At 39.6% G+C, this 27,974-nt stretch overlaps 1 protein-coding gene across 1 annotated transcript; it reads left to right on the top strand.

Moving 5' to 3' along the window:
• Positions 1 to 247: 247 nt before the first annotated feature.
• rhoab (ras homolog gene family, member Ab) lies at positions 248 to 27,974 on the top strand. The gene is made up of 5 exons (XM_062054476.1): positions 248 to 392; positions 14,268 to 14,425; positions 20,068 to 20,188; positions 21,692 to 21,822; positions 24,562 to 27,974. Exons 2-5 carry the CDS (start codon positions 14,270 to 14,272, stop codon positions 24,733 to 24,735), a joined length of 582 nt encoding a protein of 193 aa, XP_061910460.1. The 5' UTR covers positions 248 to 392; positions 14,268 to 14,269; the 3' UTR covers positions 24,736 to 27,974.

The raw sequence follows: 27,974 nt of genomic DNA, 5'->3' as shown, positions 1-27,974 counted from the left end.
AAAAAAAAAAAGAAGAAATACCCAAACTGGCCACTAGATGGGGCAGTAAGCGCAAACCTGCACTGCCACTGAAAGAAAGTTTGCGTTGCTCTGATAGCAAAAAAAAAACATCCGCAGTGTTGCACCTGTTCACAAATGTAGCACATGCGCACATTGATCCATGACCATATTCCCCATTATTTAGTTGTCACGTGACGAGCGCCCTGTCGTGCCCGCGCAGGCGTGGCTCCGGGAGCGCGTGCCCGCCACCCCTCCCCCGAGTTCCCAACCCTCGCCGGCGCGCTCCCGCCAAGCAACGCACTCGCGTCTCCGAGACTGAGCGAGGCTGGTGGCTGACATCAGCGAGAGACTCTCCTCCGCCGAATACGCGACTCTGTCCTCACAAACCGCAGGTAAACTTACTTCCATGACGGTACGGAGATGTGTTTATTTACATTGTCTTGTATGGAACGGAGGAGAATTGCTGTTGAAGTTAAGCGAGGGGTTAGCCGATGCTAGCTCCTTTAGCTTCCCCCCCTACTTGAACGACCTCGGTTGCTTATGCCGCTTCCGCACTTTCCTGACAGTTATACTCTTGACGTGGAACTGCGATAATTTGAATGCAAGACCCGCGCGGACCTTCACAACATTTTTTTCTAGGGATTAAATATGATGTTATAATTAATCGCGTGTTTAAAATCGAATTATGAACGTTGGCCTAAATTGGCGAAACGGCCGTAGCCAAACAAAGAGGCTATTTTCTCGACCGAACAGGCGGTTCCTTGACTTTTTCATGAAGTCTACATTCACTTGTGAAAAAAACTTTGTTTTTCTTATACTGTCAAATATAAAACGTTTCGTTTATATCTTGACCGTACAGGATGATAATCGGCGGTGAAGCCAGCTAATATTGTCAAATGTAACGCCTGTCACATGTAAGGCTTGACCCACCCCATCAGTAATAAGTCATAGGCGTGTTTAATGTGGTTTTCTTCGGGTGTTGAATTTGAATTGAGGCCACCCACACGTTCTTCCACTGCGGACACACTAGCCATCTGTTGCCTCTGCGATGACGCCATCTTTCTGGTGACCCACCCAGTGGCAGGCTGCTTTAAAAACACTGGTTTAAACTGGGAGCTCTCATAGGCAAGGACACAATTCTCCTTGTGCTGCTGACCTCTCTATTGACTTGAAATATGTCCTTTTTATTGTCTGGGGCAGTACAGTCTGGTGTGCCGTGGGAGATTATGTAGTTTCACCTATTTGGGTTAAAAAAAAATTTTGCAAGCCAGTACCGTATTTTTCGGAGTATAAGTCGCACCGAAGTATAAGTCGCACCTGGCAAAAATGCGTAATAAAGAAGACAAAATGGATTTTGGAGACAGGCGTTTAAAAGAAGCAGGCGGTTATTTGCACAAGGCTTTTATTTATTTTTGCACTGGCACCAGGCCATTATTTGGTTACCATGGTTACTGTCCAGTGTTTTTTTTTCGTACAAAAAATTGTAAATGTAAAAGCTATTGTAAACATGCAAACAAAAAAAACAAGAGATCAACATGAGTTTGAGTTTATTTGGAACATGCATGCATACAACATGATACATCACAATTCCCAGTTTCTCTTTTCAACATGTTCGAAAAGGAGTAGGAAGAAGCTGAGCTTATTTAATCCTACCCCTTTTCTTTACATAACAGTTGCTAAAACTTTTTGTTCACTTCCTGTTCACAATTTATTCACAATAAACTCCATAAGTAATCACAATACAAATAAGTAATAGTAATAATTTAATAATAATAATTGGTAAAGTAAGTCATATTTCATATGATGAGATAAGTAAGATTACTTTAAGAATGAATGAATGGATGGATGAAATAAATTGAGAATGTTTATCATGGTTTTTCTTCTTTATACTTTGTAAACACTTTAAGTTTGAAGAGTTTCTTGAAGTGGATCATATTAGTACATTGTTTGATTGCTTTGCTTAATCCATTCCATAATTTAATTCCACATACTGATATACTGAAGGTCTTAAGTGTTGTACGTGCATACAAATGTTTTAAATTACGTTTTACTCTAAGATTATATTTCTCCTCTTTTTTTGAGAAGAATTGTTGTATATTCTTGGGTAGCAGGTTATAGTTTGCTTAGTGCATAATTTTAGCTGTTTGAGCATGAGGTAGGCTATCAAAAGACAAGAGATCAACAAGGCTTCAACATGGCAGTAGTGCAACAATTGTCAAATAGAATACCAATACTAAAAATAAATAAACTTTCTAAATAAAGCAGCCTACCGGGAACAATAAAATTATGGTACCAAGTACTGAAGTATAAAACCCACCATCAAAACAGAGCAATAATACTGTCACTTAAATAAAATAAAGGCTACAGTACTCCGTTTTAAATAAAATAGCATACAGGAAAAATAAAATTATGGTACCAAGTACTCTATAAAGCCATCAAAACAATAATACTGCAGCAAACGCAACCTCAGTAGCATTTTAATCTAAATTATGCAAATAACAGGCCATGGGCAGCTATTTGGACATAGGCGGTTATTAGGAAGAGGCGGTTAATTCACAAAATGGGGTCAGACCCCGGGCGGCTATTAGGACATGGGCGGTTATTTGCCCAAGGGCGGTTATTTGGTAATATACGGTATATAAGTCGCACTGGAGTATAAGTCGCATTTTTTTGGGGAAATTTATTTGATAAAACCCAACACCAAGAATAGACATTTGAAAGGCAATTTAAAATAAATAAAGAATAGTGAACAACAGGCTGAATAAGTGTACGTTATATGAGGCATAAATAACCAACTGAGAACGTGCCTGGTATGTTAACGTAACATATTATGGTAAGAGTCATTCAAATAACTATAACATATAGAACATGCTATACGGTTACCAAACAATCTGTCACTCCTAATCGCTAAATACGATGAAATGTTATACATCTAGTCCAGTGGTTCTTAACCTTGTTGGAGGTACCGAACCCCACCAGTTTCATATGCGCATTCACCAAACCCTTCTTTAGTGAAAAATTAAAAAAATATGTTTTTCCAAATTCAAGACAAAGTTATATGTTTTTGGTAACACTTTAGTATGGGGAACATATTCTAAGTAACAAAGACTTAATTTAGAGTTTTTTGGTTAGGGTTAGAGGGTTAGGGCCAGGGTTAGGGTTATAATAAGGCCATGCCGAATAAGGCATTAATAAGTACTTGATAATGACTAGTTAAGAGCCAATATGTTACTAATTTGCATGTTAATAAGCAACTAATTAATGGTGAATATGTTCCCCATACTAAAGTGTTACCATGTTTTATTACTGGTGCACAAAATGAACCGTGCATGAACATCACCTTGTTCAAACAACAAAACCAACACAGTGCATAAACTCACAACAAGTTACACACCTGAAAATCAGTGTGACTTCTGTTGTTGCCGTACCCATAATACGCCGATAGGGAGAAGTTTTTATTTACACGATGAGTCGGGTGTGTCTTGACCTCCGCCGAACCCCTGAGCCCGACTCACCGAACCCCTAGGGTTCGATCGAATCCAGGTTAAGAACCACTGGTCTAGTCTCTTACGTGAATGAGCTAAATAATATTATTTGATATTTTACGGTAATGTGTTAATAATTTCACACATAAGTCGCTCCTGAGTATAAGTCCCACCCCTGGCCAAACTATAAAAAAACTGTGACTTATAGTCCGAAAAATACGGTAATTATAATCCGCAAATAATGTGCCGTTGCTGAGTGTCTGTGCTGTCTAGAGCTCGGCAGAGTAACCATGTTATTCTCCTCAATATCAGTAGGTGGCAGCCGATAGCTAATTGCTTTGTAGATGTCGGGAACACGTCGTGTGAGACGACGATGGTTTGTCATGTTTATAATATGCAGACGACAGCGGGAGGCAGTGTGAAGGTAAAAAGGTGTCTAATGCTTAAACCAAAAGTAAACAAAAGGCGAGTGCCCCTAAGAAAAGGCATTAAAGCTTAGGGATGGCTATGCAGAACGAAACTAAAACTGAACTGGCTACAAAGTAAACAAAAACAGAATGCTGGACGACAGCAAAGACTTACAGCGTGTGGAGCAGAGACGGCGTCCACAAAGTACACCCGTACATGACATGACAAATCATGTCCACACAAAAAAAGATAGCAACAACTTAAATATTCTTGATTGCTAAAACAAAGCAGGTGCGGGGAATAGCGCTCAAAGGAAGACATGGAACTGCAACAGGAAAATACAGACAAAACAGGAAAAGCCACCAAAATAGGAGCGCGAGACAAGAACTAAAACACTACGCACAGGAAAACACCACAACATTTCTAAATAAGTCACATGCAGTCAAGTCCTACATTTGACTGGTTATGTATAATATGGTACAGGTGACCAATAAGATAATATTGTTTAATCTGTGGAAATGAAATATTTTAGGTTTGATTCCCTTATAAAGTGCTAACAGTAGTCACATTTTAACTGCAACATCACTATCCTATTTGCTGAAGATAAAGTGATCAAATCCACAAGTCCCACATCTGTAGTTGACTGACGGATAGTTGGCGGAGCTCCAGGCTTTATTTTAAGATGTGTAGAAAAGCTTGCTTTTTACAAGGCTGTCTTCGATGGAATGGTAGGTGGCAGCATAATTTCCATGAGGAAGGAAGTTTTTCCTTTAAGGTGACATGGCCTTAAATATATATATATATATATATATATATATATATATATATATATATATATATATATATATATATATATATATATATATATATATATATATATATATATATATATATTGTAGCCTCCTGCAATAACGATATGTATCAGAATATATGATAATATAACTATTATTTCACAATGGACTACAAAGGTCCCAATTTAGCTGCTGACATGGCATCACTTCCAATGTATTGCTTTTTCAAAACTGATATTAATCTACTTGTTAATTTACCGTTAATAGCTGGTTACGTTCTGCTGTAAAATGGTTCTATTTACACTTCTGTTAAAATGTAATAAACACTTATTATTTTCTTGTTTGGATACTTAACATTACTTTGCAATGCTACAAATGTAGATATTGATCCAATACCAAGTAATTACAGGGACAGTATTGGTCATATCAATTTTTATACTTTAAATTTTCTGATGCAGATACTTTCAGATTGGCAAGATCATTGAATGGTTCAATTTTGCATCACAATTATAATCAGACAAACACAAGATGGTGGTGTAACAATATCAATTCAATATTTAAATGACTTCCTATTCTGGGCTCTGATTTAAATCCTTTGTGTTTTGCCCTTAATGCCCTCCTGTGCCCAGGGACTTATTTCCTGAGTTTGTAAACAACCAAAACGGCCAAATATTTTTTGGTAATGAAATTTAGATCCAACCACTGTAATATCAACCATATACTGATTCTATACTTGGTATTGTTACTGTCGATATTTGTACCGAATGGCCCACCTATGTTTACATTCTAAAGCTCCAGCTTGCAATTAGCATATCCTCCTACGGGGTGTATTGTAGCATGTTTAGCTATTCCTTGTCCTCCTGTGATAATTAAACTTGTAAGGAACATAGTTAATTTTTTGCCATGGAGGCCGATATTACTGACGTCGCAGTGGTTTTGCACTGTAGATGGTCGTAGCCGCTAGCGAGAATGCTCCAGTGCGTTGAGGACACGTTTGTTCGTTTATCGCTGTCAAAAAATGTCATACACATGTATTATCACGATATATATAGATAGTGATGAAAGTTATATCGTCTGCAAAATGCATATTATATTTATATCGTCTATATCGCGCAACCCTACATCAGACGAGTCCAATTACCTCCCATTTAAACTGGCATTAAGCAGTGCCTACCAGAACCACCCACCCTCCTGGGTCACAAAAAGCTAAAGTCAGTGTCAGCTGCTAGTATGGATTTCCATGCTGCTTTTTTACTAGTTAGAATGACCATTCATTTGGAGCAAAGCACTGCCATTTGGCAACCAAAGTGCCGCTCGCTCACCTGTTTAATTAATGTGCAGCAGGGTGCTTGGATGGATGCTCGTACGCTTCAAGGCTGACAGATGTAAGCGGTACATCGCTGTCAAAGTCAATTAATGGCCGTTTTTATTCAAATTAATCCTTAAAATCTATAATCCCTTTGCCTTACTAGCGCCCACTGTGTGAAAGGGTTTCCACAGGCTGACTGCATTGACAGCCTCTCACTCCACATAATGGAATAATGGTCATAAATCAATATTTGATTTCATTAGGGTGTCCATAGAGCAATGTTGTCCTCTCATTGTCGGAAGTTGATTCATAGCGATCAGGAAAAGCCTTATCCCTGGAGCTATAGCCGCACTTACCAGCAGGCCCAGTCTGAGAAGCCTGTAAATGTGTTGGTCATGTATGATGTCTTTTTGTTATTTTTTGTGATGTGTAATGTCTATTGTTTAAATGTACGGCAGTGGAAATGAATTTCCCCAAAGGGGACCAATAAATCTAAATCTAATCTAATTATTCGATTGATTTAATACACATGTCACTCATCCTCTTCAGCATTCAGCGCTTCAGTCAGTTTCAGTGCTGTTCCTCTGATGGATGAATTTTTGGAGGCTGAAGGAAAACATCTGCCATGTTTCTTGACAGAATTATTGTCAGCATTTTGCATTTAGATTAGGAATTGCGAAGCACCTGAACAACACTCCGGGATGATGCATCCTTTTTTGTAAAGAACAACCGAAATGTTCAGAGACCTTATTCATTTTACATGGGAATTTGACACGTCTTACCCCGCCATGTGTAATCTGACCTGATTTTTGTCTTTGTGCTGGCTTTAAGATTGGGAATAATAGTCTGCTGCATATTGGTTGTTGATACAAGATTCAAGTTTGGGGAGGAAATGACTTTTGAGTTCAGACACAACAAGCTCCTGTTATGTTAATGATCATTTTCCTGTTGTGTCGCCTTTCTTTGTTGTGTCATAGCGTTTTCTGGTGTGTTCCTGTGCCACCTTTTTTCTATTTTAACACAAAGCACGGAGATTAATGAGGGGCTACAGACGTTGATATTCACCTTTTCTGCCTGATGGCGTGCCGTCGCTCAATACTCTTTTTGACTTTATCAGCAGTGAAGCAGCCATTAGTGTCCGTAATGCCTTGCCTTTCAGCTCTGAGGTGGCATTTGTTAAAGGGAGAGCACATTGTTAGAGACTTTTTACCCAGTGGCTGGTCAAACACATGCCTCCGGGCAGCCACTGCCCCATTTTTGGTCTTTTCTTCTTCAAGTCATCCAGTGACTGAGCTAATATTTTTGACAGCGCTGTCCTACTTAGATTATTCATTGACCATTTATAGGACGCTTACAGCAAGGGATGGGCGATACGGCCTAAAATTGTCATTGCGATATACATTGCAGATGGTTGCAATAACGATAAAGATTGACTTAGACGTAGACAGACTTTATTAATCTATTAGGGACATTATTTAATCACAATAGCTTAATTACAAGAAGAAAATGTAAAATAACAGTCTCAAAAGTAGGGGTGTTCCGATCAGAGATTTATGCTGCCAACACCGATCATCCATGAGTGAGATCGGCCAATACCTATACTGAAAAATGCTATTTTTAATGTATTTATGGTGAGTGCTATTGATAGTTAAATAATATCACACAATATTTTAACTAGTCGGGAAGTCCTGTGGAGAGTGCTCAGAGAGTATGGGGTATCGGACTGTCTGGTTGTGGAGGTCCGCTCCCTGTACGATCAGTGTCAGAGCTTGGTCCGCATTGCCGGCAGTAAGTCGGACACGTTTCCAGTGAGGGTTGGACTCCGCCAAGGCTGCCCTTTGTCACCCATTCTGTTTATAACTTTTATGGACAGAATTTCTAGGCGCAGTCAAGGCGTTGAGGGGATCCGGTTTGGTGGCTGCAGGATTAGGTCTCTGCTTTTTGCAGATGATGTGGTCCTGATGGCTTCATCTGGCCAGGATCTTCAGCTCTCACTGGATCGGTTCGCAGCCGAGTGTGAAGCGACTGGTATGAGAATCAGCACCTCCAAGTCAGAGTCCATGGTTCTCGCCCGGAAAAGGGTGGAATGCCATCTCCGGGTTGGGGAGGAGACCCTCCCCCAAATGGAGGAGTTCAAGCATCTAGGAGTCTTGTTGACGAGTGAGGGAAGAGTGGATTGTGAGATCGACAGGCGTCTTCAGTAATGCGGACGCTGTATCGATCTGTTGTGGTGAAGAAGGAGCTGAGCCGGAAGGCAAAGCTCTCAATTTACCGGTCGATCTACGTTCCCATCCTCATGAGCTTTGGGTTATGACCGAAAGGACAAGATCACGGGCACAAGCGGCCAAAATGAGTTTCCTCCGCCGGGTGGCGGGTCTCTCCCTTAGAGATAGGGTGAGAAGCTCTGCCATCCGGGGGGAGCTCAAAGTAAAGCCGCTGCTCTTCCACATGGAGAGGAGCCAGATAAGGTGGTTCGGCCATCTGGTCAGGATCCCACCCGAACGCCTCCCTAGGGAGGTGTTTAGGGCACGTCCAACCGGTAGGAGGCCACGGGGAAGACCCAGGACACGTTGGGAAGACTATGTCTCCCGGCTGGCCTGGGAACGCCTCGGGATCCCTCGGGAGTAGCTGGACGAAGTGGCTGGGGAAAGGAAAGTCTGGGCTTCCCTGCTTAGGCTGCTGCCCCCGCGACCCGACGTCGGATAAGCGGAAGAAGATAGATGGATGGATGGATTTTAACTAGTCCCTTATTCTATTGTATTACATCAACCGTTTTGAGCAAAACAAAGTAAAAAAAACTTCTATCTGCAACTCATTCAAATTCTTTGGTTTTTACCCTTAGTCTTATTCTCTGAATATGTAATTATTTAAAAAAAAACAAATTATTTTGAGAAAAAAATATCGATCTCACATTCTAGTGTTGATTATAAATGATATTTCCCTTGGCGTCAACACTACCAATTTATAGATCGAGCCGCCCTCCTCTTCCATGTCGTGTACTGACTGACAATGCTGACAAACCAACAGTTGTTATATTATCCTCTCGCTAGACTTCTATTCCTCTACTTTTTAATAGCTGCTTACTTTATGCTGTAATGTGGTTGCATCTGCCCTTCCTAAAGTTTACTAAACTCATTTTGTCTGTTGTTTCTAGTTTAACAGCTAGCTTAGCTATTCGCACGCCTGGTCCTGCTTTCTCTTTATACCATGTTTAGCCTCGTCCTCCAGTGACAATACTACTTAAGATCTAAAGAAAGGCATCATTCGGCAATGGCGATCACATACTTTTCAAGAAAATCGGTTAACACTGATCGGCACATTCCTAGTCAGATTGTTGAAAAAACTTACAATCAGGATAAAATACCAAACCTGTATATACCATGGAATAAAACAAAAGGGGCTAAGACACACAAAATGAACCACATCAGCTGTGTCTCAATTCGGGGGCTGCATCCTTCCAAGGACCCAGCCCATGCGATTGGCAAAGTGTGGGTCCTGGCGATAGGAATTGGGACGGTCTAGCCTACGGAACAAGTCCTGGTTACGTATGTTGTCTCCGCCCTTACATTTACGTCACGTATCTGCTGCTCAGTCGCATGAGTTTGAATAATGCCAAACTTAAAAGAATAATGTCAAATTATTTTTTTGTGTTCTCTTGGTCTTTTATGTTATTTTAGTGGAAGCGGCTAAGAGCTACCGGCACCTTTGCCATCTGATTTTCCTGCAATTAGAGCCGACCGATCATGGGAGATGGTTGTCATGGAGATGTTATGTGTTGACTCGCGTTCTCAAGTTGTTATTCCTGAATATTGGTTAATGATGGATTTATTGTTATGCTTGTTGTAGTGGGACATGTACCTTTTTAAAAATACGCAGACAATCCAGAAAATTTTCCAGAAAGAGTCTTAACGGTCTACACAATCTTACTTTATTAATATGTAATTCACAATTGATGAACTTTTCTAATCTCGTCAATATGGTTGCATTATAGCCAGTAATAGTAAATATTGGGATAGCATAATATTATTATTATCATGTAATTATTTGCAATGAAGGCAGAGGAAATGAATCGCAACAACTACAGTTTGAGCACATGAGTTTATACATTTGTATATGTTATAAAATACTTTGTTTTGAAATGATCATCCAAACTTGTATGTGTTTTGTGTCATTTATTTATTATACTTATTTATTTATCTGTTGTTGTCCAAAAATGCGCACTGCAAAGGATGAATTGAGACCAAATTGAGACACAGCTATTGTGTTTTGATGATGAATGACATAATTATGAAGAGGTTCTACTCTACCAAGTAGGGGTGTAGCGGTCAAACATGCTAACCCATTTGAAGCGTCACCACCGCATTCAAGCAGCCTCTCCTCGGCGAGTCAGGCAGGGCTAATGCAATAACAAATGTTTTTATAGCAGCAGATTTAAGACAATATTGCATTAGAAACTAGATTTTGACCCACTTCTATGGTGGAAGAACAATAAGCCCATATATCCTCTTACTGCCAAGTTAGCCAGGCTGGGGGGGGAAAGAAAAGTTAATCTGAGGCTGAGTTGACTTGACACTGTTTAATGTTGCACTTTTTATATGTAGAAGAAAAATTTTGTCATTTTATTTAATCTGAGCAACAACTTGAGGCAGTTTAATGTTGATTAACGTGGACCCCGATTCAAACAAGTTGAAAAACTTATTCGGGTGTTACCATTTAGTGGTCAATTGTACGGAATATGTACTGTACTGTGCAATCTACTAATAAAAGTCTCAATCAATCAATCAAATAAAACACTTTATATGTAGAAAGGTTTTGTTAAGAAACCATTCTGTAGGGTTGTGAACGATAAACCGATGCGACCGAGTATTCGGTTCAACAAGTGAGCGATTAGATTGCATCGGTAGCAGACTCCTCAATCAATGCGAATAATCCATGAATTCCTAGCTGAATCGGTTATAGAGTCCTGGATCGGTTATCGCGAGACTTTGTATGGGTTGGCTAGATTACAATATGCGTCAGCGTCTCTAAAACAACGCGAGAGCTGAAGCAACTCGCCAAACGCGGTAGCCGCCTAGCTCAGTGTTTTTCAACCACTGTGCCGCGGCACACTAGTGTGCCGTGAGATACAGTTTGGTGTGCCGTGGGAGATTATCTCATTTCACCTATTTGCGTTAAAAATATTTTTTTGCAAACCAGTAATTATAATCTGCAAATTATGTGTTGTTGTTGAGTGTCTGTGTTGTCTAGAGCTCGGCAGAGTAACCGTGTAATACTCTTCCATATCAGCCGGTAGCTAATTGCTTTGTAGATGTCGGAAACAGCGGGAGGCAGTGTGCAGGTAAAAAGTTAACTAATGCTTAAACCAAAAATAAACAAAAGGTGAGTGCCTCTAAGAAAAGGCAGTGAAACTTAGGGAGAACTATGCAGAACGAAACTGGCTACAAAGTAAACAAAAACAGAATGCTGGACGACAGCAAAGACTTACTGTGGAGCAAAGACGGCGTCCACAATGTACATCCGAACATGACATGACAATCAACAATGTCCACACAAAGAAGGATAAAAACAACTGAAATATTCTTGATTGCTAAAACAAAGTAGATGCGGGAAATATCGCTCAAAGGAAGACATGAAACTGCTGCAGGAAAATACCAAAAAAAGAGAAAAAGCCACCAAAATAGGAGCGCAAGACAAGAACTAAAACACTACACACAGGAAAACAGCAAAAAAGTCAAAATAAGTCACGGCGTGATGTGACAGGTGGTGACAGTACACCTACTTTGAGACAAGAGCTATAGTGATGCTTGGTTATGCTTTAAAGTCATGTCCAACAATTGCGACAACGACTTTTTACTGTCAACTGAGTTTCGTTTTTTTATGATTTCTGCTGGTGGTGTGCCTCCGCATTTTTTCAACGCAAAAAAATGTGCCTTGGCTCAAAAAAGGTTGAAAAACACTGGCCTAGCTGGTATTAGCACGAGTGATAAACAAGAGACAACACGGAAAATGAATGTGGAGGAGAACGAAAGCGTCAGTCTGACCGAAGGTGATAATGGACCGAGAAAGATTTTCAAAAAACCCACTACAGGGGTGGAAAGAGCAGCAGGACTTGCCACTGCTGTCATCTCTCGCTAAAAGACACCTCTGCAACCTGTTGTGCCGGGAAACGCACCCCTGCCGTAAGATGCACCCCCTGACGCGGGAGCGCGCTTACGTCACTCGTCTCGAAAAGTATATCTAAACTCGGCTGTAATGACTGAAGTGGCTGAAATCGCCTCTTTCGGCATAAAAAAGTACATAAAGTGAAATAATCCAAGTTTTCTTTACTTGTGGATGGATTACAAATTGTGAGCCTTTAATGATTTCGCCGTCATTCAAGTGGCTGAAATTGCCTCTTTCGGCATCAAAAAGTACATCAAGTGAAACACACGGAATCTGACCGTGTGTTCAGTACTGCGGGAGACATTGTTTCCACAAAACATAGTCTGCTCAAACATGAGCATGTGGATCAGTTGATTTTCCTTAAAAAAAAATCTGCCCTCCAAAAAAACAGAGGACAGTGACGATGAAAATGCACAGGCATAGTGTAAGTGAACTACTGTTGTTTGACCTGGGAAACGGTACCTCACACACAGTAGTTAGATTTTTCTTTTTACATATGTATTTATTTTCTCTATTTTACACAAAGCACTTGTCACTGTGCTCATTGTTGCCACATTTTGAGATGTGTACTAGGTGTGTAACTTGTTTACATTGTAATGTTGCACCTTTATTACCTACCTCTAGTGTTCATTGTTACCTACCTCTAGTGTTCAAAACACTATATGCTCAGGTTGAAATATTGAATCTTTGTTACCTACCTCTAGTGTTCATTGTTACCTACCTCTAGTGTTCAAAACACTATATGCTCAGGTTGAAATATTGAATCTTTGTTACCTACCTCTAGTGTTCATTGTTACCTACCTCTAGTGTTCAAAACACTATATGCTCAGGTTGAAATATTGAATCTTTGTTACCTACCTCTAGTGTTCATTGTTACCTACCTCTAGTGTTCAAAACACTATATGCTCAGGTTGAAATATTGAATCTTTGTTACCTACCTCTAGTGTTCAAAACTATGCTCAGGCTGAAATATTGCACTTTGTTGTTACTATTCTGTGCTACTTTTACCTCTGGAATTCCCATCCTACAATTCAGCCAGAATTTTTTTGGTCCATGTCTAAAAATAAATACTATGACATGTGATTTTGTTATTCTGTTTTTTTTTTTGCCAGTGCCGTAAAGCCACAATCCTTGGGGATTTGGAGTCTTGAATATTAACCGTCAAATCGAATCGTATCGTTCGGAATCGAATCGGTCTGTAATAAAAGGATATCGTTTTTGAATCGAATCGTAACCTGTGTATCTAGATGCATATCGAATCGTTTATGAGAGAGAGATGTGCAACCCTACCATTCTGAGCCTTATCTTATTTAGTTTTTATTTTATATATGTTGACCATGTTAACCCTGGAAATGGACCCTGTGTGTATATGTATGTTATGCCATTGTTTACAAATTTGGTAAATAAATAACCAAAAACGTACAGTATATTTTGTTGTTTTCTTACTGTACCGAAAATGAACCGAACCGTGACCTCTAAACCGAGGTACGTACCGAACCGAAATTTTTGTGTACCGTTACACCCCTACTACCAAGTGATTGAGTGAGCTATAAGAAGATCAAACAACATCTAACTGGCTAAACCGAAGACATTATACATTTTGTTTTTAAAGGTCCCATTTTATAATATTTTTAACAATTATATCTTTTAACAGGTTTTTAATAAGCCCTACGCCATTTTGTGTGTCTGTAGCTTTAATGCTAGTGGCTATGTTTGTCATCACTATTATAACATCATTTAAAACAGTCACTTTTGCTCACTCGGACGTTTTATGTCATCAGTTTGACCAATTTTTCCTCCTTTGAATTGTAAAGATGAAGTCAAGTTCAAGTCATGCATTTGCCCCCAAAGTTCCTCTATTTCATTGTGTGTACATATTTGTTTCCCAATAACTTCCTCTTACTCAGTTGAGCAAGCTCGCTTCCTCACCACTGTATCTGGTTGATATGTAATACCCTTATAAGTCATTTTATGTTGTGAACAGCTTGTTCTCTATGTGCTATAGTCGTGTGGCCATTATACCACAGGGATACCTCAAGGAAATTGTTTCACATTTAATAATCAGATGTGTTGACAAGTATTTAAATATCTTCCCTCCCCCCCCACCTGTAGGAATGGCAGCCATCCGTAAGAAGCTGGTGATAGTCGGTGATGGAGCTTGCGGGAAGACCTGCCTCCTGATCGTCTTTAGCAAGGACCAGTTCCCCGAGGTGTATGTCCCCACTGTGTTTGAGAACTATGTGGCTGACATAGAGGTGGACAGCAAACAGGTAAGAGTCCCTATTGTACACGGCAACCCATATTAAAGGGAGTTTGAGTGGAAAATTATTTATTGTGGGAAATAGTAATACAAATACTTTGTTCCCATGTGACAGAAAAACAACTTTATTTAACTGTTTAGCTGGGTTTTTTAAGTAACATCAGGGTTTCCCACAGATTGCCAATATACAAAACCCAAAACCGGTGAAGTTGGCACATTGTGTAAATCGTAAATAAAAACAGGATACAATGATTTGCAAATCCTTTTCAACCTATGTTTAATTGAATAGACTGCAAAGACAAGATACTTAAAGTTCGAACTGAGAAACGTTGTTATTTTTTGCAAATATTAGCTCATTTGGAATTTGATGCCTGCAACATGTTTCAAAAAAGCTGGCACAAGTGGCAATAAATACTGATAAAGTTGAGGAATGCTCATGAAACACTTATTTGGAACATCCCACAGGTGAACAGGCTAATTGGGAACAGGTGGGTGCCACGATTCGGTATAAAAGCAGCTTCCATGAAATGCTCAGTCATTCACAAACAAGGATGGGGCGAGGGTCACCATTTTGTAAACAAATGCGTGACCAAATTGTCGAACAGTTTAAGAACAACATTTCTCAACTAGCTGTTGCAAGGAATTTAGGGATTTCACCATCTACGGTCCGTAATATCATCAAAAGGTTCAGAGAATCTGGAGAAATCGCTGCACTTAAGCGGCAAGCCCGTGACCTTCGATCCTTCAGGCGGTACTGCATCAAAAAGCGACATCAGTGTGTAAAGGATATCACCGCACAGGCTCAGGAACACATCAGAAAACAATTGTCTTTAACTACAGTTCGTCGTTACATCTGTAAGTGCAAGTTAAAACTCTACGATGCAAAGCCAAAACAATTTATCAACAACACCCAGAAACGCCGCCGGCTTTTATATTGTTTTGCTCTATTTTTCAATAGTTGTGCTTATTGTACAACCTAACACAGGTCGCACTATGTTGAAAATTGTTCAAGTTTCTTGAGACTTCTCCAATCTTTTTAGTGACTTATTATTGATTAAAAGCAACAAATCTAGCATCTTTTTCTGGTGTCATTGGAGACTGTACTCTTTACTTGTGTCGCGCCATGTCCATGACAAACAGCGAGCCTCTACTGTCCCAAAACACTCACTGACGTCACACTTGCTTCGTGCTGCTGCTCGAGCTGCACCTTCTTTCCTTGAAAGAGCGCCCTAGTCCTCCTAATATTTGCACATTTTGAAGATTGCTGTCATGGGTATATCTCGGATATATTAAAGTACGATAGCGTGCGTCATCACAACATCCTGTTTCAGTCGTGCAGTTTCCGTGAAAAAAAGTATTTTGGCTGATAGCAAAAGTGCTATTTTTGGTTAGTATTGGCCAATTTTTTCTTTGGCTGATTTTTTTTTTCCTTAATCAATAGTGCCTAATTAATAGGTTATACATATCCATTCATACAATATATTATTTAATTTGTTTTTCAGGTAAACACCTCCCCGCCCCCTCATTTTGAAGGCTTTTATTTTGCCGTGACAGTGCACCACAATAAATTACATGTACTGGAAACCCTGAACGTCCTCAATGTACATATATAAAAAAATATATATTCTGCACTGTGATAATACGTGTGTAATAATACGTGTGTGCAAGCATTTTTCTCTAAGTGTTTGGTCAGTTTCTAAATTACAGAACCCTTTGAGGTGTTGATTACATTTTAAGGTTCCACTGTATTACCATCTTTTCTGCTTGTGCCGCTGCCAAACCATGCATGCAGACACGGTCGCAGTCTTGTCGTTTCCTTTGAGAAGCCTTGGTTGGTTTACGCTTATGCAGAAACTACACCACTGATCTCTATGACATGTTGTGTCAAAGTGGCACGTGTGCTGAGATAAATATGAATTTGGTGAACTTCAGAATAAATACGTGTGTATATATATATTAGGGGTGTAACGGTTCGGTTCGGTGAATACCTCGGTTTAGAAGTCACGGTTCGGTTCATTTTCGGTACAGTAAGAAAACAACAAAATATACATTTTTGGGTTATTTATTTACCAAATTTGCAAAATCTTCCACCAAAAATATTTTTCAAAGTGGAATATTTGATGTGAAGAAATGGGAACCTTGGATAGGTCAATAATTCATAATAACATTGATTTTGATTCAATATTATGTTTTGAGCAATGACAGTTTGAAAGAAAAAAAAACAGCTTTGTTTTATTAGTCAACATTGCAACTTTTTCTAAATTACATTTAACCTTTAAAGGCCTACTGAAATGAATTTTTTTTATTTAAACGGGGATAGCAGATCTATTCTATGTGTCATACTTGATCATTTCGCGATATTGCCATATTTTTGCTGAAAGGATTTAGTATAGAACAACGACGATAAAGATTGCAACTTTTGGTATCTGATAAAAAAAAGGCTTGCACCTACCGGAAGTAGCGTGACGTAGTCAGTTGAACATATACGCAAAGTTCCCTATTGTTTACAATGATGGCCGCATGAAGTGAGAGAGATTCGGACCGAGAAAGCGACAATTTCCCCATTAATTTGAGCGAGGATGAAAGATTTGTGGATGAGTAAAGTGCAAGTGAAGGACTAGTGGGGAGTTGAAGCTATTCAGATAGGGAAGATGCTGTGAGAGCCGAGGGTGACCTGATATTCAGCTGGGAATGACTACAACAGTAAATAAACACAAGACATATATATACTCTATTAGCCACAACACAACCAGGCTTATATTTAATATGCCACAAATTAATCCTGCATAAAAACACCTGCGTGTTTGTTATGCTAGCTCCTAGCTCCTCTGCTAGCTCCTAGCTCCATAGAACACGCCAATACAATTCAAACACCTGATCAACACACACAATCACTCAGCCCAAAAGACAGTTTACCTAACCCAAGGTTCATAAAGCTTATATATTTTTAAAAAGTTACGTACGTGACGCGCACATACGGTCAAGTTATCGAATGTTTAGCAGCCAAGGCTGCATACTCACGGTACCTGATATTCAGCTGGGAATGACTACAACAGTAAATAAACACAAGACATATATATACTCTATTAGCCACAACACAACCAGGCTTATATTTAATATGCCACAAATTAATCCTGCATAATAACACCTGCGTGTTTGTTATGCTAGCTCCTAGCTCCTCTGCTAGCTCCTAGCTCCATAGAACACGCCAATACAATTCAAACACCTGATCAACACACACAATCACTCAGCCCAAAAGACCGTTCACCTAACCCAAGGTTCATAAAGCTTATATATTTTTAAAAAGTTACGTACGTGACGCGCACGTCCGGTACGGTACGTGTTATGCTAGCTCCTAGCTCCTCTGCTAGCTCCTAGCTCCATAGAACACGCCAATACAATTCAAACACATGATCAACACACACAATCACTCAGCCCAAAAGACCGTTCACCTAACCCAAGGTTCATAAAGCTTATATATTTTAAAAAAGTTACGTACATACGCAAAAAAAAGCCAAAGCTGCATACTCACAGTAGCACGTCTGCGTCTTTGTCATCCAAATCAAAGTAATCCTGGTAAGAGTCTGTGTTGTCCCAGTTCTCTACAGGCGTCTGTGTATCCAAATCAAAAGTCCTCCTGGTTAGAGTCTCTGTTATCCGAGTTCTTCCATCTTGACTGCATCTTTCGGGAATGTAAACAAAGAAGCGCCGGCTGTGTACTGTTGTGGCTGACTACGTTCGAAAAATACGTCCATTTCGCACCGACAACTTTCTTCTTTGCTTGCTTGGCTTCCTTCTCCATAATGCAATGAACATGATTGAAACAGATTCACGAACACAGATGTCCAGAATACTGTGGAATTATGAAATGAAAACAGAGCGTTTTCGTATCGGCTTCAATGTGGAAGGCATACCCGTGTTCGCCGGGCTACGTCACGCGCATACGTCATCCGCAGAGGCGTTTCGAACCGGAAGTTTAGCGGCAAATTTAAAATGTCACTTTATAAGTTAACCCGGCCGTATTGGCATGTGTTATAATGTTAAGATTTCATCATTGATATATAAACTATCAGACTGCGTGGTCGGTAGTAGTGGGTTTCAGTAGGCCTTTAAGCTTTTTAATTTCACTTTTGTTATGTTTTTGTTTATTTTGATAGTATTTTTAGAATGTGCCGTGGGCCTTTAAAACATTAGCTGTGGGCCGCAATTGGCCTCCGGGGCACACTTTTGACACCCCTGCTATAGATAATAAAAAATTAAATCTGATAAATCTATGGATAAAAAGCAGAGCCTGGCGACGCATGCGCGTTTATCATAACTCTCTCTCTCTGTCTCTGCCCCTCCCTCACCAATGCTGCTGCGCGCGCAATTTGTTTTGTTTTTAACCCCTTCTTAACCCTGAACGTACATTGAAAATACACGCAACCCTAACTCAAAATGCCGGACATTTGAGGCATTTAAGAAACTCCGCCCTGACAGCTCCGCAAAAGAGGACATGTCCGGTGAAAAGAGGACGTATGGTCAGTCTATCCTAGCCCGTTAGCTGCTAGCATGCCGTGTGTTGTGCATTGTTGACACAACAAGCGTTACGCTACTTAATATGTCCGTGTGGTAACTCGTTCGGTACACCTCCGAACCGAACCGGAACCCCCGTACCGAAACGGTTCAATTCAAATCAGTGTTTCCCATAAACTGCCAAGATACCTGTGGCGGTGGGGGCGTGGCTATGGGTGTGGCTATGGGCGTGGTCACCATGACATCATCGAGTAATTTGCATAATTTACTACAATGATTTGATTTTCTCTAAAAAGGCTCAAAAAATGTATACTTACTAATTAATAATAACAGTTTTAAACGTCCATCCATCCATCCATTTTACAATATAATTACAACACTTTATGTACATATTTATATACAGATTTGAACAATAAGTTATTCACTGAAATATATTTATTAATTGTGGTTCTTACAAAAAAGATATCTTATAAAATATAAAAGCTAAAATGTCTCAAAGCTCTGCCCCTTTAATTAGTGCATACTAAATAATTTAACTTAGGCCTACTACTACAACCATATTATTTACCAGCAACATAAAGTGAAACAGAGGCAGAGGTGTCCTGCCACAGTCAGTAACAAATAAACAGAAAACAGTAGTGGTGGTAGATAGACACAGAGCTTCATCAAACATCTGATCCACTGAACAAAGAGCTCCAAAAATCTTGAACTTTAGACTGCCATCAGTTTTACTCCCTACACTTAACCATGTGTTTCCTGCAGACTTTGCACCCTTTGTTATATACACATGTTGTGTTTCTAATATAAATACATTTAATAAAGTCAAATACAAATAAGGCAACAAGAGAAGTATCCTACACTTCTCTTTTGTAAAGTAAATCTGAACAGCCGATATGGGCATCTACATCAACTATATGATTTGCCTGAGAAGCTGGAGAGGACAAAAAAAAAAAACATTTTTTTTTTATTTGTGGCGGACGTAATTCTTTCGTGGCGGGCTGCCAAAAAATAAATGAATGTGTGGGAAACCCTGCAAATACACGTACCGTTACACCCCTAATATATATATATATATATATATATCTCTAGCCACTGTCTTTGGTGTCTAATTGTACTAAATATTGATGTATTTTTCAGGTGGAATTGGCACTTTGGGACACCGCTGGCCAGGAGGACTATGACAGACTCCGACCTCTCTCTTATCCAGACACTGACGTCATTCTCATGTGCTTTTCCATAGACAGCCCTGACAGCTTGGGTGAGTGCAAACCCTACGCCCGCACAGTCATGCATAGCAATCAGTCTTGCACGCTCTCCTCCTATCTCACCATTTTAATACATTTAAATAGTCTCTACTTTCTGGGCTTTTTAATGTATTTTTCCATGCACTGAATGTAACCGTAGAGGGTGTGCGCCTGCAGGCAGTCATGCAGCAAAATTACACATAATGCTCTTCCTCCTATTAGGATTATGAGCAGCTCTTTTCCTCGCGCTGTGGGAGTGGGTTCACTTAATATCTGGTGATGAAAATGTCGGATGATTTCCACGTCAGGCATAAACTTGATTAAAATAGGGGGGAATTGACAATTATGCTAATAATAAAAGAAAGTCTCAAGTAGGGATGTCCAATAATGGCTTTTTGCCGATATGCCGATATTGTCCAACTCTTTAATTACAGATACTAATATCAACCGATACCGATATCAACCGATATATACGGTCGTGGAATTAACACATTATTATGCCTAATTTGGACAACCAGGTATGGTGAAGATAAGGTACTTTTTAAAAAAATGAATCAAATAAAATAAGATAAATACATTAAAAACATTTTCTTGAATAAAAAAGAAAGTAAAACAATATAAAAACAGTTACATAGAAACTAGTAATTAATGAAAATTTGTAAAATTAACTGTTAAAGGTTAGTATTATTAGTGGACCAGCAGCACGCACAATCATGTGTGCTTATGGACTGTATCCCTTGCAGACTGTATTGATATATATTGATATATAATGTAGGAACCAGAATATTAATAACAGAAAGAAACAACCCTTTTGTGTGAATGAGTGTAAATGGGGGAGGGAGGTTTTTTGGGTTGGTGCACTAATTGTAAGTGTATCTTGTTTTTTATGTGGATTTAATTAAAAAAAACAACAACAAACAAACGATACTGATAATAAAAAAACCAATACCGATAATTTTCGATATTACATTTTAACGCATTTATCGGCAGATAATATCGGCAGACCAATATTATCGGACATCTCTAGTCTCAAGTTATGTTTGCTATGTTCCTGTTTGTCTTGACCAATATACAGTGTGTCCGATTTTTGTTTTTCGAAAATATGAGCGCTTTAAAGTGACCAATCAGAACGGAGGAGAGAAGAAGGGTGGAAGCGTAGAGAAAGAGAAAGACGCTGCACGCGAAAATACACGATTGTGTTTTTACTGCGCAAGAATTTTGGCCTTTGTTTTGACGCCATACACAAGCTGTATTTGTATCACTACTTTGGTTTTATTGTGTTTCAATCAAAACAGTGTAAACGTGCAGGAATATAATGCAGTCACAATGAAGAATGTTATCACTGAGCAAGGATGAGCGAGGTTCGCAAGACAAATACCGATGGAATCTTTTTGTTTTGTTTGGTTTTGTTGGCATAAGCAAGTTGATCTGATATCAGGAAACGTCATGTGCAGATATTTGAGTTATCGTAACACGCATCCAAATGACTGATTATATCTTTTTTTTCTTTTACCCAGAAAACATTCCAGAGAAGTGGACACCTGAAGTGAAACATTTCTGCCCCAACGTTCCCATTATCCTGGTGGGGAACAAGAAAGACCTGCGCAATGACGAGCACACACGCCGCGAGCTGGCTAAGATGAAGCAGGTACAGTCAAGTGACAAAATGATATCTGCACAACCCATATGGGGAGCCACAAACACCTACTGGACGGAAGCTGCATTCACAGATGTTCTGTGTTGATGAGCGAGGGCGGAATCTATTTGTGGCGCTTCACATGTCCCCATGGTGGCCTGACACAAATGAAAGTATACGACACACTTATCGATTTATTTTACACCGATGTACCCTCGCGTACTAGGGTTGTACGGTATACATGACATCGCTGGTTTGGCGAGCAGAGGAGCATGTTCGGCAGCGCACAATCACGGAGTACTTACAAGCAGACACGGTGTGTAGACAGAAAAGGGAGAACGGACGCATTTTGGCTTAAAAACTAAGGATAAAGGTGAAGTTATATAACACTGAAACGCCCTTAGGAAGAGGTGCTTTATGACATGGCTAGCTAGCTTGCGGCTAACGTCCATCCGCAGTCTGCAGTGTTGTAGCTACTTCTAAATCACTAATCCTTGTCTCCATGGCGACACATAAAGTAAGTTTCTTACAAGTATCATCCCTGCAGGACGAGGAATAGCTAAACATGCTTCACTACACACCGCAGCTCACCGGCGTCACAATGTAAACGAACGCCATGGGTGGATCTACACCTGACATCCACCGTATTGATACCAAGCACAGGAGCGTATCTAGTCGATACTACTATGATTACATCGATATTTTTAAGCATCACAAAATCCTTTTTCGTTTAAAAAAAATAAATACAATTATATTATTTTTATAAACTCAGGAAATATGTCCCCGGACACATGAGGACTTTGAATATGACCAATGTATGATCCTGTACCTACTTGGTATCGTATCGATTTGTGGTATCATCCAAAACTAATGTAAAGCATCCAAACAACCGAAGAATAAGTGATTATTACATTTTAACAGAAGTGTAGATAGAACTGGGGATGTCCGATAATATCGGCCGATAAATGCTTTAAAATGTAATATCAGAAATTATCGGTATCGGTTTCTAAATTATCGGTATTGGTTTCAAAAAGTAAAATATATGACTTTTTTTAAACGCCGCCGTGTACACGGACGTAGAGAGAAGTACAGAGCGCCAATAAACCTTAAAGGCACTGCCTTTGCGTGCCGGCCCAGTCACATAATATCTACGGCTTTTCACACTCACAAGTGAATGCAAGGCATACTTGGTCAACAGCCATACAGGTCACACTGAGGGTGACCGCATAAACAACTTTAACACTGTTACTAATATGTGCCACACTGTGAACCCACACCAAACAAGAATGACTAACACATTTCGGGAGAACATCCGCACCGTAACACAACAGAACAAATACCCAGAACCCCTTGCAGCACTAACTCTTCCGGGGCGCTACAATATACACCCCCCGCTTCCCCCTACCCCCCCACCTCAACCTCTTAATGCTCTCTCAGGGAGAGCATGTCCCAAATTCCAAGCTGCTGTTTTGCTTGGAATTTGGGACATGCTCTCCCTGAGAGAGCATGAGGAGTTTGAGGGGAGTAGCGGGGGGTGTATATTGTAGCGTCCCGGATTAGTTAGTGCTGCAAGGGGTTCTGGGTATTTGTTCTGTTGTGTTACGGTGCGGATGTTCTCCCGAAATATGTTTGTCATTCTTGTTTGGTGTGGGTTCACAGTGTGGCGCATATTTGTAACAGTGTTAAAGTTGTTTATACGGCCACCCTCAGTGTGACATGTACGGCTGTTGACCAAGTATGGCTTGCATTCACTTAAGTGTGTGTGAAAAGCCGTAGATATGATGTGACTGGGCCGGCACGCAAAGGCAGTGCCTTTAAGGTTTATTGGCGCTCTGTACTTCTCTCTACGTCCGTGTACACGGCGGCGTTTAAAAAAGTCATAAATTTTACTTTTTGAAACCAATACCGATAAATTTAAAAATTTTAATTTTGAAACCGATACCAATAATAATAATTAGGGATGTCCGATAATGGCTTTTTGCCGATATCCGATATTGTCCAACTCTTTAATTACCGATGCCGATATCAACAGATACCGATATATACAGTCGTGGAATTAACACATTATTATGCCTAATTTGGACAACCAGGTATGGTGAAGATAAGGTACTTTTTAAAAAAATAAAATAAAATAAGATAACTAAATTAAAAACATTTTCTTGAATAAAAAAGAAAGTAAAACAATATAAAAACAGTTACATAGAAATTAGTAATGAATGAAAATGAGTCAAATGAACTGTTAAAGGTTAGTACTATTAGTGGACCAGCAGCACGCACAATCATGTGTGCTTACGGACTGTATCCCTTGCAGACTGTATTGATATGTAATGTAGGAACCAGAATATTGATAACAGAAAGAAATGGGGGGAGGGAGGTTTTTTGGGTTGGTGCACTAATTGTAAGTGTATATTGTGTTTTTATGTTAATTTAATTTTAAAAAAAACGATACGGATAATAAAAAAAACCGATACCGATAATTTCCGCTATTACATTTTAACGCATTTATCGGCCGATATTATCGGACATCCCTAATAATAATAATAATTTTAAAGCATTTATCTGTTGATATTATCGGACATCCCTACCTAAAACCACCATATCGAACATGTTAGCAGCATCTTTCTGGAAAAGGCGCCGCAGGCTGACACGGCTGCCATGTAGCTGCCATGTAGCTGCCATGTAGCTGCCATGTAGCTGCCGTCCAGCACGTCAACAGCGTGACCATCTCCTACTTACTTTGCCGTTCAACAGGAGCCCGTCAAGTCCGAGGAGGGCCGGGAAATGGCGGTGCGGATCGCAGCGTTCGGCTACATGGAGTGCTCCGCCAAGACCAAGGACGGCGTGCGGGAGGTGTTTGAGATGGCCACAAGGGCGGCGCTGCAGGCTCGCCGCGGGAAGAGCCACAGCAAATGTGCACTGCTGTAACGCGGCGCACGTCCTGGGACTTGTTCCAACCTGGCTTCGTTGTACCCTGCGGCCTGGGACTCGGGAGGGAACGGAGGAATCACTCGGCGGGTGTTGGAGGACTGAAATGACCCTGGGACTTTCGGTTCAGGACGCCTTGAATGGGGGGGTGGGGGGGTGGGGGGAATGTAAACCATTGGACTTTTAATTTGTGGGCTTTCCACAAGAAGTGTGACGTGAACAGCGGCCACCCAGCTTGTCCCTCGCCCCGCCCACTCCTCTCGGCCCACGGACCTCATTAAGAGATCCTTGCCTAAAATCTCGCGGTCCGTCCCTGTTTGGACGTTCCGCCGACTGTGTTGTGTTTTGATGACAAGGTTAGTTCCTCCCTGGGTGACTCGACAGGTCAAGGTGGTCACAAGGACTTGTTAGCCCAACACATTCAAGTCAGTTTGCCAGCCCAAGCGGACAAATTCATGGTAAGGTCAGGACGTGTTCGGGGTCACGCCTGCAGTTTTTATACAAGATCTCTCTTGAAACCTTTACCCAGACTTCCCTGCCCCCCCCCAGGGTCTTACGGTTGCTGCTCACATGTCACTGAGGCTAATCCTGTGCTTACAGACGCTCAGCAGGTACGTGCACCGAGCCCTCGGCTTATTCTTCCATCTTCCGATCAAGCGGAATATTAGTATATATAACGCCTCCGTTCAATATGAAACAATCAGGACTTAAAGGCTACTTCATCAATACCCGCCCCAGTCCTCCCTCCTGTCCCAGGACCAAGAAGAGTACCGTATTTTTCGGACTAAGGAGTATAAGTCGCACCGGCCGAAAATGCATAATAAAGAAGGAAAAAAACATATATAAGTCGCATTGGAGTATAAGTCGCATTTTTGGGGGAAATTTATTTGATAGAACCCAACACCAAGAATAGACATTTGAAAGGCAATTTAAAATAAATAAAGAATAGTGAACAACAGGCTGAATAAGTGTATGTTATATGAGGCATAAATAACCAACTGAGAACGTGCCTGGTATGTTAACGTAACATATTATGGTAAGAGTCATTCAAATAACTATAACATATAGAACATGCTATAACAGGGGTCACCAACCTTTTTGAAAGCAAGAGCTACTTCTTGGGTACTGATTAATGCGAAGGGCTACCAGTTTGATACACACTTCAATAAATTGCCAGAAATAGCCAATTTGCTCAATTTACCTTTAACTCTATGTTATTATTAATAATTAATGTTATTTACACTTAATTGAATGGTTTAAAAGAGGAGAAAACACGGAAAAAAATGACAATTCAATTTTTAAACATAGTTTATCTTCAATTTCGACTCTTTAAAATTCAAAATTCAACCGAAAAAAAGAAGAGAAAAACTAGCTAATTCGAATCTTTTTGAAAAAATTAAAAAAATAATTTATGGAACATCATTAGTAATTTTTCCTGATTAAGATTAATTTTAGAATTTTGATGACATATTTTAAATAGGTTAAAATCCAATCTACACTTTGTTAGAATATATAACAAATTGGACCAAGCTATATTTCTAACAAAGACAAATCATTATTTCTTCTAGATTTTCCAGAACAAAAATTTTAAAAGAAATTCAAAAGACTTTGAAATAAGATTTAAATTTGATTCTACAGATTTTCTAGATTTGCCAGAATATTTTTTTTGAATTTTAATCATAATAAGTTTAAAGAAATATTTCACAAATATTCTTCGTCGAAAAACCAGAAGCTAAAATGAAGAATTAAATTAAAATGTATTTATTATTCTTTACAATAAAAAAAATAAATTTACTTGAACATTGATTTAAATTGTCAGGAAAGAAGAGGAAGGAATTTAAAAGGTAAAAAGGTATATGTGTTTAAAAATCCTAAAATCATTTTTAAGGTTGTATTTTTTCTCTAATATTGTCTTTCTGAAAGTTATAAGAAGCAAAGTAAAAAAAATAATGAATTTATTTAAACAAGTGAAGACCAAGTCTTTAAAATATTTTCTTGGATTTTCAAATTTTATTTGAGTTTTGTCTCTCTTAGAATTAAAAATGTCGAGCAAAGCAAGACCAGCTTGCTAGTAAATAAATAAAATGTAAAAAATAGAGGCAGCTCACTGGTAAGTGCTGCTATTTGAGCTATTTTTAGAACAGGCCAGCGGGCGACTCATCTGGTCCTTACGGGCTACCTGGTGCCCGCGGGCACCGCGTTGGTGACCCCTGTGCTATACGTTTACCAAACAATCTGTCACTCCTAATCGCTAAATCCCATGAAATCTTACACGTCTAGTCCAGGGGTCGGCAACCCAAAATGTTGAAAGAGCCATATTGGACCAAAAAAACAAAAACAAATCTGTCTTGAGCCGCAAAAAATTAAAAGCCATATTACATGTGTCATGAGATATAAATTTAATTAAGAGGACTTAAAGGAAACTAAATGACCTCGAATATAGCTACAAATGAGTCATAATGATGCAATATGTACATATCGCTAGCCTAAATAGCATGTTAGCATCGATTAGCTTACAGTCATGCAGTGACCAAATATGTCTGATTAGCACTCCACACAAGTCAATAACATCAACAAAACTCACCTTTGTGCACTCATGCACAACGTTAAAAGTGTGGTGGACAAAATGAGACAGAAAAAGAAGTGGCATAAAACACGTCCTAGAAAGTCGGAGAAAGTTATACATGTAAACAAACTATACGGTGAGTTCAAGGACCGCCAAAATTAGTAGGACAAAACAGCGTTCGCCAAATACTCGAATCAGTGAAGCATGTTTAATATAAACAGTGTGATTTATAACAATTAGGGAGGTTTGTGTCATGTTTGTCCTACAGAAACCATATTAAAACAAAAAAATAGAGTTTTTTCCCCCTCATCTTTTTCCATTCTTCATACATTTTTGAAAAATCTCCAGAGAGCCACTAGGGGGGCGCTAAAGAGCCGCATGCGGCTCTAGAGCCGCGGGTTGCCGACCCCTGGTCTAGTCTCTTACGTGAATGAGCTAAATAATATTATTTGATATTTTACGCTAACGTGTTAATAATTTCACACATAAGTCGCTCCTGAGTATAAGTCGCACCCGCGGCCAAACTATGGGAAAAAACTGCGACTTATAGTCCGAAAAATACGGTATTTCACTTCCATGCACACCCTTATTCACTCCAGCCTGGAGGAACCCCTTTTTTTAACTTCTCCAAATATTGAGTACCCGCTTACTTTTGAAGGTATTTTCAATTTTT

Source organism: Entelurus aequoreus, linkage group LG07, assembly GCF_033978785.1.
Source record: "Entelurus aequoreus isolate RoL-2023_Sb linkage group LG07, RoL_Eaeq_v1.1, whole genome shotgun sequence".
In the NCBI taxonomy this organism is placed as follows: Eukaryota; Metazoa; Chordata; class Actinopteri; order Syngnathiformes; family Syngnathidae; genus Entelurus; species Entelurus aequoreus.
This window is presented reverse-complemented; position numbering and strand designations above follow the sequence as displayed.